The sequence below is a fragment of the Mauremys reevesii genome, linkage group 24 (genome assembly GCF_016161935.1).
Source record: "Mauremys reevesii isolate NIE-2019 linkage group 24, ASM1616193v1, whole genome shotgun sequence".
Lineage (NCBI taxonomy): Eukaryota > Metazoa > Chordata > Testudines > Geoemydidae > Mauremys > Mauremys reevesii.
The window spans coordinates 19,160,722-19,176,277 of record NC_052646.1 but is presented as its reverse complement, the minus strand read 5'-3'; the positions used below and the strand labels follow the sequence as shown (position 1 = coordinate 19,176,277).

General features: G+C 49.7%; 1 protein-coding gene across 1 annotated transcript; it reads left to right on the top strand.

The window, feature by feature from the left end:
- The first annotated feature begins 10,645 nt into the window (after window positions 1–10,645).
- Window positions 10,646–11,903, top strand: LOC120390377 (probable G-protein coupled receptor 33). The gene has a single exon (XM_039513006.1). The coding sequence runs from the start codon at window positions 10,669–10,671 to the stop codon at window positions 11,716–11,718; it is 1,050 nt and encodes a 349-aa protein (XP_039368940.1). The 5' UTR covers window positions 10,646–10,668; the 3' UTR covers window positions 11,719–11,903.
- The last annotated feature ends 3,653 nt before the right edge of the window (window positions 11,904–15,556 follow it).

The window sequence follows — 15,556 nt, the reverse complement described above, 5'->3', positions numbered from 1 at the left end:
GTTATTGGGGAAGGAGTAATAAACATTGGTATCCTTGCTATGTGAACCAAAGGCAGCAGAACTGTACCTGGCATACCCCAATGGAGGGACTCACCCTCAACTGAACAGCACTCACTAGGCAGAGGACATGGATTCCAAAGACCAATGAGTGGAGAGAGAGTATGAATAGATATCTGGTGTCTTTTGTCTCAGACAGTATTTGACTCTTTCTTCCTTGGTGATATAATAAAAGAGCTAATTTAGACTCAACTGAGAGTCTTGTTAGATGCTGCAGAGCTGATATCTAGGTCTAAGTATTAGACCTATTTTGGGACAGTGTTTCTATTTCATGAGGCTATCCAGGTGCACCAGCAGTGAGACTCCCCTGCTAACAGCTGAAATCACTGAGAACTGTGCTAAGTGTATGTGGGGGGCCCTGAAGACATCTTGGCTAGTGGCCATCAAGGTGGATGGCGGAGAGGCATAATAAGCAGCCAGTAGAGAAGAACATAAGAGTGGCCCTACTGGGTGAGACCAAAGGTCCATCTAGCCCAGTATCCTGTTTTCTGACAGTGGCCAGTGCCAGGTGCCCCAGAGGGAATGAACAGAGCAGGGAATCATCAAGTGGCCCATTCCCAGCTTCTGGCAAACAGAGGCTAGGGCCACCATTCCCTAGCCATTCCCAACAGAAGCTGGCAGAGACGGCCAGAGCAGAGCCCTGCAGAGGCGTGATGATCAGCGAGTGCCTGAGCAGTCCAGCATGTAAGGTGTCTCCTTACTCCCCCACCCCTCAGCCTTCCACACAGAGTGGGAGGCGAACTCTGCGGATGAACCTCTGAACTCTGGGGTTGCACTGGCCAAGGACAGCAATTGTGAGTGGGGTACAGAGAAGGGACGGGCACGTTAAAGGGACTTTGGGGGTTGCTGACTTAAGACCCTCAGGGGAAAAGGACACTGCCCAACCTACTTGGGGGTGGGTCTTTTACCCATGGTTTGTGTTCATGAACCCTAGTTGTGGTGTTTTCCCAAATGAATGCTGATTTACTTCCCTCCTTTTATTAAAAGTTTTTGCTACACTCAGACTCCGTGCTTGCAAGAGGGGAAGTATTGCCTCCTAGAGGCAGCCAGGGGGTGGTGTGTAATTGTCCCAGGTCACTGGGTGGGGCTTGAGCAGGTTTTGTGTTGTATTGTTCAGAAGAAACCCCAGAAACTGAACCAGGTCTTTGTTGCTGCTGGAACAAGTCAGAAGGGTTTCACAAGTCAATGCGAGTCTGCAACTGGTTTTCAAAGCAGTGTGAAAAAATTAAGAGTGACTCCTTTTCATGCGGCTGTAACTGAGGGCCCCGGATCCCAAGGCCTCAAACCTGCCCCATTCACTCCACCCCCCATCTCGCTCGGAGACAGCCAGATTCAAGCCAAGCTGAGTGGGCACGTGGATTACAGAGCACTTTGACTCATCAGTTCTGATAGGAAAAGTTTTCTCCACAGGCACAGATGCAGGACCGTCAGCAGCAACTAGTTGCAAGCAACCCCTCTCCTCGTAAATCATGTGCCCCAGCCCCTTAACCATTTTCATTGCCCTCCGCTGGACTCTCTCCAGTTTGTCCACATCCCTTCTGTAATGGGGGGTCCCAAAACTGGACACAAAACTCCAGATGTTGCCTCACCAGTGATGACTAGAGGGGAATAATCACTTCCCTCAATCTGCTGACAATGCCCCTACTAATGCAGCCCAATATGCCATTACCCTTTATATCAACAAGGGCACATTGTTGACTCATTTCCAGATTCTTGTCCACTGTAATACCCAGGTCCTTTTCTACAGAATTGCTGCTTAGCCAGTCGGTCCCCAGCCTGTAGCGGTGCATGGGATTCTTCCATCCTAAGTGCAGGACTCAGCACTTGGCCTTGTTGAACCTCATCAGGTTTCTTTTGGCCCAATCCTCCAATTTTTCTAGGTCACTTTGGACCCTATCCCTACTCTCTGGCATATCTACCTCTGCCCCCAGCTTAGTGTCATCTGCAAACTTGCTGAAGGTGCAATCCATCCCATCAGCCAGATCATTAATGAAGATAAAAAAAAAAAGCACTCTGCTTGATACCGGCTGCCAACTAGACATCGAGACGTTGATCACTACCCGTTGTGACAGACAATCTAGCAAACTTTCTATCCACCTTATAATCCATTCATCCAATCCATACTTTTTTAACTTGCTAGCAAGAATACTGCAGGAGACCATATCAAAGTCTTTTCTAAAATCAAAATATATCACATCCACCGCTTTTCCCATATCCACAGAGACAGTTATCTCATCATAGAAGGCAATCAGGTTGATCAGGCATGACTTGCCCTTGGTGAGTCCATGTTGACTGTTCCTGATCACCTTCCTCTCCCTTTATTGCATTCCAGTCACAGGCTCCCAGGCAGCAAATAACTCCAATAAAGTGAGAAGTTACTTAAAACTCTGTTCATTATACAAAATGTTGTGGTCCCCAAAGGGCCAACCACATTACCAGATCAATACTAATTTGGATCTTACCCAAAATGTCATGCTGCCAGCCAATCCTTTTGTAGCTAACAACTAAAGGTTTTATTATAAACTAAAAGAAAAAAAAAGAGAAGAGAGTTGTTAAATGGTGAAAGCAATCAGATGCATATATATGATCTCTGAGTCCATATTTCAGGTTCCTAGCAGCATTGGTGAGTTTGCTGGCTTGTAAAGGTCTTCTGGAACATACCCAAAGCTTGGATGGATCTGTCAGATCTTCATTCAGAGCTTTAGTTTGTAGAGATGTTGCTCCAGAGGTAAGAAGCAGGATTGAAGACAAAATGGAGAAGATGCAGCTGCCTTTTTATATGTTTGCCACATAGCATGTACATCCTCTGTCCCAAACAAAAGCTCCCACCATATGGGCATGGAAAATCACTTGGAATCCCCTGTCCACAGGCATCTCCCTACATGTCCTGATGACTCATAGGTGTGGCCCCTGGCTTCTCCCAATGGGCTCATTGTACAGCTGAGTTCCCTGGATGGGCCATCCAACAGGCTGGATAGTACAGATGCCAATGTGTCTGGGGTGTCACCCAGATACACAGCACAAGTTGGAGATATCAATATACCACACACATGTATAACTCACGATACACAGATGACACATACATATAAATCAGCTTATCATATTTAGCAAATCATAACTCTAAGGTGGTTGTGGCTGTTTCTCCTCCATCTGGGAGGGAGGCCATGCCCCCTCGCTGCAACACTGGTGGAAGAACACAGTTCAGGGGGATTTGGCGCCGGGGTCTCCGTCACTCGGTGGCGTAGAGCAGTAATTAGTTAGGGGCCCAGGCCCTCTGACAGGGCAGGGCACCAAACAACTGGAAGGCTCTGGCCTGCAATCAGGGTAAAGCAGCAGTGTCTATAAGCTCAGGCCCTCAGGCAGGGCAGCAAACTGGGGGATCTGGCCTGGACTCAGGACAGAGCAGTAATGAGTCTATAACCCCAGGCCCTCAGGAAGGGCAGGGCACCAAACAGTCAGGAGATCACCAACAAATGCAGGCCTTTTGGCCTAGAGTGGGGAGCCTGCTATCCCTGGTGAGGTGGCAGAGGGCAGGGGGATCCGGGCTCACCTGACTCCATCAGGTCCCAACCCAGGGCCCTACCAGTGGTGGATTGGTGTACCAATATGTCAGCGGGGAAATCCAGCCACAACACACTGGCCCTCTGTCAGTCAGCAACACAGCCAAATTCTATTCAGCTCCCCGGGCAACTTCCTACACTCCCGTTCAGGGGGAGGGGTGGAAGTACCTGGGTCCCAGGATCGTTGTTTGTCCTGCCAGGACAAAACAGCTAACGGCAGCCCCAGCAACTCCTCAGTGTCTCCGGTGACTGACAGCTCTGGCAATCCCTCCAGGTCTGAACTGCTAGAGCGGACACAGTTGGGTCTAAGCTCCAGCACCGTGTGGGAGACATCCTTCCCCTCCAGCAGCTCCTCTACAACTGAGCTGGAGGGCCTGCCTTTTATACTTCTGCTTCCTGTCCCGCCCCTCTGCTTCCGGTGGGACTGGCACAGGTATCCTGGTTCTGCCCACCAGGGCACAATTGTGACTGTCTCTCCGGCCATCTGGGAAGCAGGCCACACTCCGTTGCTACAATAACTTTTCCACTGAAACCTTACATGGCATATCTCGTATGATTCACTGCAATTTCATAACACTAGTATCCATAATATTATGAATGGTCACCCGCATTCCATACAGCATCACAGTTACTAGCTTGGACGTTACCTCTTCACCACCCTGAAGTGCTCACAGGCAGCGGGGTTCCCTGGAGTCACTCTTTGTCCTGCCAGCTTGTTTTCCTTACCAGCTGCTCTTAAATTAAGCCAGAGCCTCCCCCACACTAAATCTCCCAGTGGTCGGGTCACATGATGTTGGCAATTATTTCAGAGCTGCCACAAAAAACTTATGGAAACCATGTAGTGAAGGCAACACCTGGGAATTATTATTAATTCCTATTATTTATTTCAGCAGAGCCTGGAGCCCCAGTCCTGGCCCAGGACCCCGATGTGCTAGGCACTGTAGAAACACAAAGCAAAAAGACCATGTTCCAGAGAGCCCCAAATGGACAGAGACCTGGGCTGGGACACAGGAGAGCTGGGTTTGTTCCTGGCTCTGCCCCTGGAGAGACCAAAGGTTCTACTGGGTGACGTTGGCCAAGGGTGACCCATCTCCACAGGTCCTGCATCTTGACTCCATTCCAATCTCTGGTCACGTCGTAATTGTTGATGCAGGCAATCCTGCCCCCATCCACTACGTGAGTCTCCCAGAAAGCCAGTTAGGGAGCACTGAGACCAAAAGAAGCCAGCCTCACACCCATGACCAGCTTCCCAGCCCGGGGCATGGTGCGGCGATTCCGGGACCAAATGAGATGGTGAGTGAGGGTGTAGCAGTCCAGACTGATCAGGGTGAGAAGGAAGATGAAGGAGAACATGCCCATAGAGAAGCAGGCATTGAGAAGCTTGCACATCGCCATGCCGAAGACCCAGTGGAAATCCAGGAGGACGTAGATGGCAAAGAAGGGGATCAGCCGGGTGAAGAGGAGGTAGCAGGAGACCAGGTGGAGGAACCAGAGTGTGGTCACCGTCCTCCTCAGCTTCATCCCCAGCACCCACAGGTACAGCCCGTTCCCCAGCACACCCACCAGGAAGGTGATGAAGAGCAACACAGCAAAGGCCAGGTGAGAGGTCTTCATGATCTCTGTGGTCTTGCTGAAATTTTCCACTGTGGTTGGTGAGAGTGCCATGATATCTTGTTCTACTGTGCGCTGGGAAGAGATAGAGGAGGCGTTGGAAGGGATGACAGTGGACAAGGGGAAGGGAGAAATCCCAGAGTGGGTTAGGAAGGTAACATTGGAGAGGACCTTGCTGGGCACCCTCTGGTCCTTCAAAAGATACAGGCTGGATTTTCCCAGAAACTGGGCGATAGCCGGTGGAACTCACTGCTACAGGATAGAGCTGTGAGCAGTAGGGGAGGACAAGGGGGATAGCAGATGTGGGAGGAGTGGGGAAGGAGACACTGTAGTAGATCAAATATACAGCTATGCAGAGAATACCAGATAGCTGTGATCTGGACGTCTGGCTGGCTCAGGGGAGCAGGGAATGGGCCCTGGGGCCTTTCCTTTCTAGGGTGGCCAGCTCTAATCTGCCCCAGGGCAGGGGATCAGGCCTACTCAGTTGGGGGGGGGTGGAAATCGGTGCTGTTGACTCCTAGCATGTAGGAGCTGGTGCGAGTGCAACTTACTGGTACAAGGAAGAAAAAGCCAACCCCTCCCACACCCCATCTCTTGTGATCATCTGCCAGTCACAGGAACTGCTGCTACACCCTGACTCGAGAGCTTGCAGGGTCCTTCTCACCTACATTGTAACACAGGAAGCCTCAATACACTGAGCTGCTTCTCTGCGCCCCCAGCCATGCTGCCTCCTTCATAGCCGTATTAGCATGAAGTCTTGTCTGCTCTGGAGAATGGCCTAATGGTTAGAGAATGGGGGAGCGGCTGGGAGCCAAGACTCCTGGGCTGTGGGAGGGATGTGGGATTCTATTGTTTAGACTCTGCAAATGGGGAACACCTTATCTGATTAAAATGAAACAAAAAAGGAAAATTCACTCATGTCACAGACCTCACCTACTTCCTCTGTCTAATGAGTGCCCCGTGTTAACCCCAGGGCTACCGGTGGCAGGGACTTCCACAGGCTAAACCTACTGATACCGAGCAGCAGGGAGTCCCACTGTTTTGCCTTTACAATAGCAAATTTCTGTGGCTCCTAGGTGTCTTAGCAGGGAAAGTCCCCTTTATACCCAATGCTGGGCCCTCTGCCCATTGTTTTGACTCACCTGGGCAGCGGGTAGTGGAAACACAGACCCAGCCGAGAGATTCAGATGACATGTGTTTGCCCAGCAAAGCATCCATGTACCTGTCCCCTGCACCGCAGAGCCCTCCCCTGTGTGTCGAGGTCACGCCCCTTAACTCTGTTTTCTACACGCTCCGCCCCAACCTGCTCTCTCAGGTCAAAAAGCTGCAAACCATAAATGGAAATGATCATTCGGACACTGTCTTAACAGAGCAACCACCCAAGAAACAGCCATTGCTTTAAAACTAGCCCCCACTCCCCTCCCACAGCCAGGGCGAGAACCCAGTGGGAGGTGCAGTCATGGCCCCAAACCCTGCTGTGCTAGGCACTGTATAAAGACAAAGGAGAGCTTACTGTCTAAGGAGACAGTGTTTAATAGAGACCAGGTCCAGGTCTCAGGAGCCCTTGGTACTATTCCTGACTCTGCCACTGGCGGACTGAGTCACCTTAGCCAAGTTCTTTCCATACTCCCTGCTTCAGTTTCCCCATTTGCAAAAACTGGGAGACTGCTGCTGATCCCCTTGGGAAAGTTCTTTGAGATCTACTGAGGACAAGCACTAGAGAAGAGCTAGTTATTGCTATTATAATACACAGACCCTTCTCTAATACACCTCACCAAATGGATTTTAAAGCATTTGGAAATCTAGAACCCCCATGTGATTTTAGATCAAGCAAAGAATATGGAACCTGTTGGAGTCTATATGGTTTAAAAACACTCTAGAATCCACTGCGGTCCTAGCACCAGACAGGAATCTAGAGCCCACTAGACCCTATTGAGTGTGAAGGTCATCTGGACCTATGAGTCTCCCAGACTCAGAACCATCAGGGATGAAGGAACAAGTGGGATGACAAGTTTCCAATGCTCTCTATCTCCAGGCACTTTCAGGCACTTGTGACTGACACTGGCACCACATTCTTGTACAGCAGCAAGCTCTGGCTACAAGCCTGCAACCAGCTTCCTGACCCGGGTCACAGTGCGGTGACGCCAGCACCAGACGGGGGGCAGGGGAGAGTGCGCTGGTCCAGACTGGTGAGAGTGAGGAGGAAGATGGCAGTAACATGCCCACGGAGAGGCAGGCATTGAGAAGCTCGCACATGCCCGTGCCAAAGACCCAGAGGAAACCCAGGCAGATGTAGACACAAACAGAGTTATTAAGCAGGACATGAGCAGGTAGGTGAGGACAACATGGAAGGACAAGAGGGAGGCCACCATCATCCTCATATTCAGCCCCAGAACCCACAGGCAGAGCCCACAGCCAGCCGCACGCAGCTGCAGCTTGACTTCCCTTCCCAAAAGGCTGCAGGTTGCTCTTGGCTGCTGGGATGCCTGATGAGGCAAAGGGGTGGCGAGAGGCCACGCAAGCAGAGAAGGTGGAGGTGACATGAGGGTTGGGCTTCCTGTGAAGGTGGAGGGGCCGTGTGGGGCCGGGCTGGCTAGGAAGGAGGAGGTGCACTGAGGGATCAGGCCTGTGGGGCTATGAAACCCTAAGGAGGAACAGGAAGAACACAAAGGGGATTGGAGGAGACAGAAGAGGGGAAGGGTGAGAGAGAGACAGACGTGTGCAGCCCGTGCCCTAGCAGTGAGAAACACGGCATTTCATTCTCCTCCCTGCACAAACCCATTAGGCTCCAGCCACCCTCAGGACCCCCTAGACCCCACTCCCCTCAGAATTCAACCTTGGTCTAGTGTACTGTGCTGTCGGGGGCTCTTTTCCCAGGAACATTGGGTTCCCTTCAGGGGTCTCAGGGTCCCAGCTCTGAGGATGGGGCCTGTGTAACAAGCACTCTGGGGAGGGCTGGTGTGACTGAGATTTTATCTAGAACAGGAAGGGGCAGGATGTCACATGAGTTGTCTCACCCAGGGATGGACCCACAACATGTACATCACACAGGACCCCTCACGGCTATTGACCTGCTCTAACCACTAGACCCCACCCCCCTCCCAGAGCTGAGGACAGAACCCAGGGTCCTCATTCCCAGCTGCCCCCTGCACTAGCCCATTAGACCCCACTCATCTCCCAGAGGCGGGGACAGAAACCAGGAATACAACCTGGCTCCCAGCCCCCCTGATCTAACCCACAAGACCCCCCCACTCCTTGGCTGGGAGTTGCATCATTTGTGACTCAGCCTTTGTTGTGAGCTAACAGGGCTGGGTTATCTGTGGGTCATGGTGCAGCCCCCTGTCAGGAAAGGAATTGTGAGAATTATAGGCCTTTCCTCTTCATGGGGGTACAGCTCAATAGATGAGCTGCTGGCCAAACATCTAATGCATTAGAGGTGGGCGGCTGTGAGCCAGGGCTCCTGGGTTCTGTGCCAGGTTCTGGGAGGGAGTGGGGCTAGTTTCAAAGCAATGGTTGTTGTTTAGGTGGTTTCTTTGCTAAGGCAGTGTCCAATGATCATTTCCGTTCATGGTTTGCAGCTCGTGGATCTCTGAGCAGGTGGGGGTGGAGCATGTAGAAGACACAGAGTAAAGGGGAGTGAACTCAACACTCAGGGGAGAGCTCCGGGGTGCAAGGCACAGACACACGGACACTTTGCTGGCCAAACACATGCCATCTGAGGCTCTCTCTGCACCTGATCTGAGTTTCCACCACTGCGGCCCAGGTGAGTCGAGACAATGAGCAGAGGGACCTGTGTTGGGTCGAAAGGGGAATTTCCTTGCTAAGGCCCCCTAGAAGCCACAGAAATTTGCTATTGAAAAGACAAACCAGTGGGACTCCCTGCCCCTGGTTATCAGTGGGGATTGATTATGAAACTCCCTGTCACTGAGTAAGAGTGGAGTTAGCCTGGAAGACTCCCTGCCACTGGGTATCACTGGGGTTAGCCTGGGAGACTCCTTGCCACTGGGTACAGTGGGGTTAGCCTGGAAGACTCCCTGCTACTGGGTATCAATGGTGTTAGCCTGGGAGACTCCCTGCCATTGGGTATCAACGGGGTTCCCATGGGGCACCCAATAGAAAGAGGTAGTAGGTGAGCTCTGTGATATGGGTGAATTTTCTCCCTTATTTCATGTTAGATGAGCTGCTCCCTATTTACAAAGCTTTAAGCCAGAGTTTCTCAACATTTCCAGACTCCTGTACCCCTTGCAGGAGTCTGATTTCTCTTCCTACCCCCAAGTTTTCCCTCACTTAAAAACTACTTGCTTACAAAATCAGACATAAAAATACAACAATGTCACAGCTACACTATTACTGAGCAATTGCTACTTTCTCATTTTTCCCATGTAAATATGAATGAATTGGAATCTAAATGTTGTACTTACATTTCAGTGCATAGTGTATAGAGCAGGATAAACAAGTCATTGCATGAAATTGTAGTTTGTACTGACTATGCTCGTGCTTTTTATGTGGCCTGCTGTACAACTAGGCAAATATCTAGATGAGCTGATGTGCCCCCAACAGACCTCTGTGTACACCCACCCCTGGCTGAGAACCTCTGCTCTAAGCCACAAGATCCCCCTGTCCTCCCACAGCCCAGGAGTTCTGACCTCCACCCCACTCCCAGAGCTGGGGTTAGAAACCAGGAGTCCTGGCTCCCAGCCGGCCCTTCTCTAACCATTAGGCCAGTCTGCAGAGCACAGAGGACTCCATGCTAACAAAGCTGTGAGAGGCGCAGTCCCTGACAGCGGCAATAGCCCAGAGGACCCTGCTGCAGGTCTGGCAGCAGGGCTGTGGGACAGAGAAGCAGCTCAGTGGCTTGAGGCTTCCTGTGTTACAATGAGAGTACGAAGGACCCTGCACACTCTCATTAGTCAGGGTGTAGCAGCAATTCCTGTGACAAGCAGATGAGTACAGGAGATGGCGTGGGGGAAGGGTGGCTTTTTCCACCTTGTAGCAGTGAGTTCCACCAGCACCAGCTCAACAGAACCAATCCCCACCCTGCAGCCAGATCGGAACCAGTGCCTCCTGGTGGGGAAGGCCCCATATCCCATTCCCCACCCCTGTGAGCCAGCCTGTCCTCCTGATCACAGCAACGTGGTATTATCAGCATAGCTGTGTATCTGACCTACTAAACTGTCTCTGTCCCCATTCCTCCACATCTACTAGCCCTTTTTCCCTCTGCCCATAGTTCTACCTTATAGCAAGGAGTTTCACCGGTGATAGCACAGTTGCTGATAATACCCAGCGTGGATATTCTGGAGGACCACAGGGTGCCCAGGGAGATCCTCTCCAATGGTCCCTTCCTAGCCCACTTTATTTCTCCCTTCCTCCTCTTCCCCTCACCCTTTTCCTCTCCTCTGTTGTACCTTCCAACCACTCTTCCGTCTCTCCCCAGGGCACCATGGACCGGGGCAACATGACTCTCCCACCAACCACTGGGGCAAATTCCAGCCAGACCCCAGGAGCCGTGAGCACCACTCACCTGGCTGCAGCCGTGTTGCTCATCCCCACTTTCCTGGTGGGTGTGGTCGGGAACGGGCTGTACCTGTGGATGCTGGCACTGAAGATGAGGAGGACGGTGACCACACTTTGGTTCCTGAACCTGGTCTCTTGTTCTCTCCTCTTCACCCTACTGATCCCTTTCTTCATTGTCTCCCTCCTCATGGGTTTCCACTGGGTCTTCGGCACGGCTATGTGCAAGCTCCTTAATTCCTTCATCTCTGTGGGCATGTTCTCCTCCGTCTTCCTTCTCACCCTCATCAGTCTGGACCGCTACACCCTCACTCACCATCCCATCTGGTCTCGGAATCACCGCACCGTGTCCCGGGCTCGGAAGCTGGTTGTGGGCGTGTGGCTGGCCTCCTTCGGTCTCAGTGCTCCCTACCTGGCTTTCCGGGAGACCCGTCTTGTGGATGGGGGCAGAATCATCTGCATCAACAATTACGCCCCCTCTGCAGACTGGAATGCAGCTGAGATGCAGGACCTGGGCAGACGGGTCCACCTGGCTGTCTTCATGGTCCGGTTACTGCTGGGATTCCTGCTGCCTTTCTGCACCATTGCGGGATGCTATGGCAGGGTGGGGCTGAAGATGAAGGAGAAGAAGCTGGCATGGGCTGGGAAGCCCTTCAAAGTCATGGTGACCGCGGTAATTTCCTTCTTTATCGGCTGGCTGCCCTACCACCTCTACCATGGTTTGAAGCTCTACAAGAAGGATGTGCCACAATCGGTGACGGGTGCCCTCTTGGTCATTTACACCTTCACGTCCTGTTTCAATGCCTGCTTCACCCCCATTCTCTACCTCTTTGTGGGGGAAAAGTTCTGGCAGGTCTTCAGGATGTCTCTTCTCACTCTGGTCAAAGCAGCTTTTGTTGATGATCTCGGCAGCAGTGCCCACGAGTATAGTGGAAGACACGGGTCAGAAGTTGAGAACACAAAACAGGAGATGGCCTGAAGTTGCCCAGACTTAGGGAGAGTTGAAAATGTGCCATCCCAGCTGTTCCTAGATCCCTGATGGCTCTAAAACCTGATGGGTTCCAGGTATCTCACTTATAAACCCCACATTGTCTCTGGATTTTCCAGAATCCCATGTGTTCTAGGTCTCTCAATTTTTTCAAACTCAATGGCTATCAATGTTTCCAGATCCAAAGCTAGCTCCAGAATCTTGTTTGTTTTAGGTATCTCAATGTGTTCTAACCTAATTGACACTCTTGGATTTAGCATCTCTAGATGGCTCTGGAATCTCATTGATTCTAGGCCCATCAATGTGTTCGTACTCAAAGTCCATGGGTTCTAGATCCCCGAGTGGACCTAGGACATCACTGGATTCTGGAGTGTTTTCTAACCACGTAGAATCCAACAGGTTCCAGATTGTGGATTGAGGAAACCAGGCCTGCATAGGCCACCAGCTCAGGGTGGAGGCTGTAGATAAGTTAGACATGTATGTTTTACTGTTCAGACAAAACAAGACTGACAACCATGACAGATACCACCTCTTGCTGATTCAATGGATTCTAGGAGTCCTGGCAGATTGTTACCATCTTGGGTCCCAGCCCTGTCAGTGTTTTGAATTTGATCTGATGTGATGTGGGCAAGATTTTGACATCATGTTTTCCAAGCCCCTGTATGTTTCAAAACCCAATAGGATCCTATGAGTTCTAGATATTTGACTGGTTTTTGAACCTTTGGGTTCTAGGTTTGCCAAGATTTTAAAACCCAAATAGCTTCTATTTAGTCTAGAACATCCTAGTTTCCAAGCTCATATATGACATTCTAGACTACATAGGAGCAGTTTGGGTTTTAAAAAAACTTGTCAGATCTAGATATCTAGAGGTTGAAGAACCACTCAAATGTCTAGCACTCATGGGGTACTTTTGGGTTTTACACACACACAAACAATAGTATCACGAGTTCTAGATATTTGGCTATTTCTTAAACTTCTTCAGTTCTAGGTGTGACAATGTCTTAAAAGCCAATCAGATCTGACATGATCTAGTACTTCAAAGACTCCAAGAACCTATATGTTTGAAAAAAACAATAGGATCCTGTGAATTCTATATATGTGGCTAGTTCTAGAAACTCCTGGGTTCCTAATCATTCTGTTTATAAAAAAAAACTATGGAACCTAGAACCTTTTACAAACAAGACCCCTCAAGGTGGCATCTCTGAAACTGAGAACATTCTCTGCTTTGCAGGTAAAGTATATGGCTGCACGTACGGACTTGAGACACCTTCCAACAGGCCTGATGTTCACAAAGGGTTCAGCTTCTTCTTCTGGCAATCAGGCTTCTTCAGGGGTGTTCATCTGGGAAACCCCCCAAAAATAGAAGCATGACAAATAATCAACAAGTATTTTGGAAAATTAAGCCTGAAGGCCTGTTGAGCATGGAGCAAGCAGGCCAGACCCTCAGCCAGTGTGAATCAGTGTAACTCTGTTGACTTCACTTCAGAGTTCTTGGGTTCCTCATCCGCCTCTGGGTGAAAATTGGGGTCTAGGAGGGTAGAGTGGGGGGAGCTGGGTGCCAGAACTCCTGGGTTCAATCCCCAGCTCTGGGACGGGAGTGGTCTCTAACAGTTAGAGAAAACTTAGTGACAACAAAACATTTAGTGAATTAGTATCAAATTTACCAAATTGTTTCACTCAACCACCAAAAATCTGACATTTTTAATATAAAAAAAATCATTTTTTTCCGAAGTGGCTTTGTATTGAAATGCGCTACAATTTTATTTAATTTGTATTTAAAATGTGTAAAATCCAAGCTCACGAAACAAACAATTTTGTTCCAACTGAAACAATCCCCCCTCCCCTTTTAATTTGCCAAAAAAATCATTTGGGGTCATACCCAAATAAGTCACCTCCTCCCAATTTTTCAGAACAACCAGAGACCTGAAGAATTGGTTATTGGCACAGGACTTACATGCCATCTGTTGTCCCATTTCATCCCCATTGTGGCTGAAGACACCAGGTCAAAGATGATAATAGGGCCAAGAACTCAGACGTCTCCATGTTTAGATCAAAAGAGCAGTGGCTGTGTCTTTAGGTGCCCACGTGTCAGCTCAACATGGGTGTTACTCACCCTCAATTTCCGGTGGAAGCCGTACCCACAGAGTGTGAACTGCTATTAAACATAGGAGCGAACAGCTTGAGAAACGGACTCACTTTTGCAGTACAGCTGCACCAGCCCTCAGTCCTGTTGCGTAGCTGAGCTCAGGGGCTGTTCGGACTTGATGTTTCCTGAAATTTGGCCTCTTTGCTTTTTCCCCCTCGCATCTGAAAATGTTCAATCATTACCAGCGGGGGAGTGGAAGGAAGGGGAGCCTGTACCACCGGGCACCAAATGACCCCAAATTTGCATCACAAACCCCACCCCCGCCTCCGTTACTCAGTGCCACTTTTCAAGGCAGTTGACCCAGGCACAGGGGTGTCAGTGCAATTTGTGAATATTAACAGCAGCTCATCTTCAGGGGGCTGCATCTCCTGATGTCCCCAATAAAATGACCACCCTTTGCTCCAGCAGAGTCCTGCAGCTTGGTGCTACTTTCTAAGTCAATGCAAGTCTGCAACTGGTTTTCAGAGCAGTGTGAAAAAAATTAAGAGCAGCTCCTTTTCATGCAGCTTAAATGAGGGCCCTGGATCACAACCCTCTGAACCTGCCCCACTCACCCTGCCCCCAGCCTTGCTCAGAGTCTGCCAATTTCAAGCCAAGCCAAGCGGGCATGTGGATTTCAGAGCACTTTGACTCATCAGTTCTGACAGGAAAAGGTTTTGCCACAGGCCTGGCTGCATGAGCGCCCTTACGAGATCTGCTGTGGGAGTCCCAGTTCTGAGCTTAGCATCGGCAGCACCTGGTGGCAAGTGGCTCCCTGAATCTGACAGCTCTTTCCTCTCTGCACGCTCTCATCCAACCCAGGGGCATCTGCCTGGACACGTGTCTGTGTTTATATATGTGTGATAAATATAAATGGAAGGGTAACAACCTTTATGTATGCAGTAACATAACATCCCTCCTGGCCAGAGGTACAGAATCACTTTACCTGTAAGGGGTTAAGAAGCTCAGATAACCTGGTTGACACCTGACCAAAAGGAAGAATAAGGAAAGAAGATACTTTAAAATCGGGGGGTGTGGAGGGAAGAGGTTTTCTTTGTTCTCTCTTTGTTGGGTTCCCTCTCGGACAGAGAGAGAGACCAAGCAATTAAACCATGGTCTGAAAAAATACCTGAAATGATACATCTAAAATTACAAATAAAGGCAAGGAAATGTGTTAGATTATCTTTTGTTTAAGCTTGTGAATTTTCCCTGTGCTAAGAGGGAGTTTTGTTCCAGTTTTGTTGTAACTTTGAAGCTGAGCCTGGAGGGGAATCCTCTGTATTTTAAATCTTTTTATTTACCCTGTAAAGTTACCTTCCATCCTGATTTTTGCAGGTGTGATTCTTTGACTTTTTTTTAATAAAATTCTTCTTTTAATAAACTGATTGATTTTCAGTGTCCTAAAAACCCAGGGGTTTTGACTGTGCTCATTTTGTAACCAATTGGTTAGTATATTATTCTCAAGCCTCACAAGAAAAGAGGGTGAAGAGGTTTGGGGAAATATTTTGGGGAAACAGGAACTCCAAGTTTCCTGGATTTTTGTCTAAATAACTTGGTGGTGGCAGCAATACCGTCCAAGGACAAGGAAGGATTTGTGCTTTGGGGAAGTTTTAACCTAAGCTGGTAGAAATAAGCTTAGGAGGTCTTTCATGCGGGTCCCCATGTTTGTGCCCCAGAGTTCAGAGTGGGGAGGGAACCTTGATG

Bases quoted from the DNA above. Each gene is read 5' to 3' on its own strand.
- LOC120390377 (XM_039513006.1), top strand. From the start codon at position 10,669: ATGGACCGGGGCAACATGACTCTCCCACCAACCACTGGGGCAAATTCC.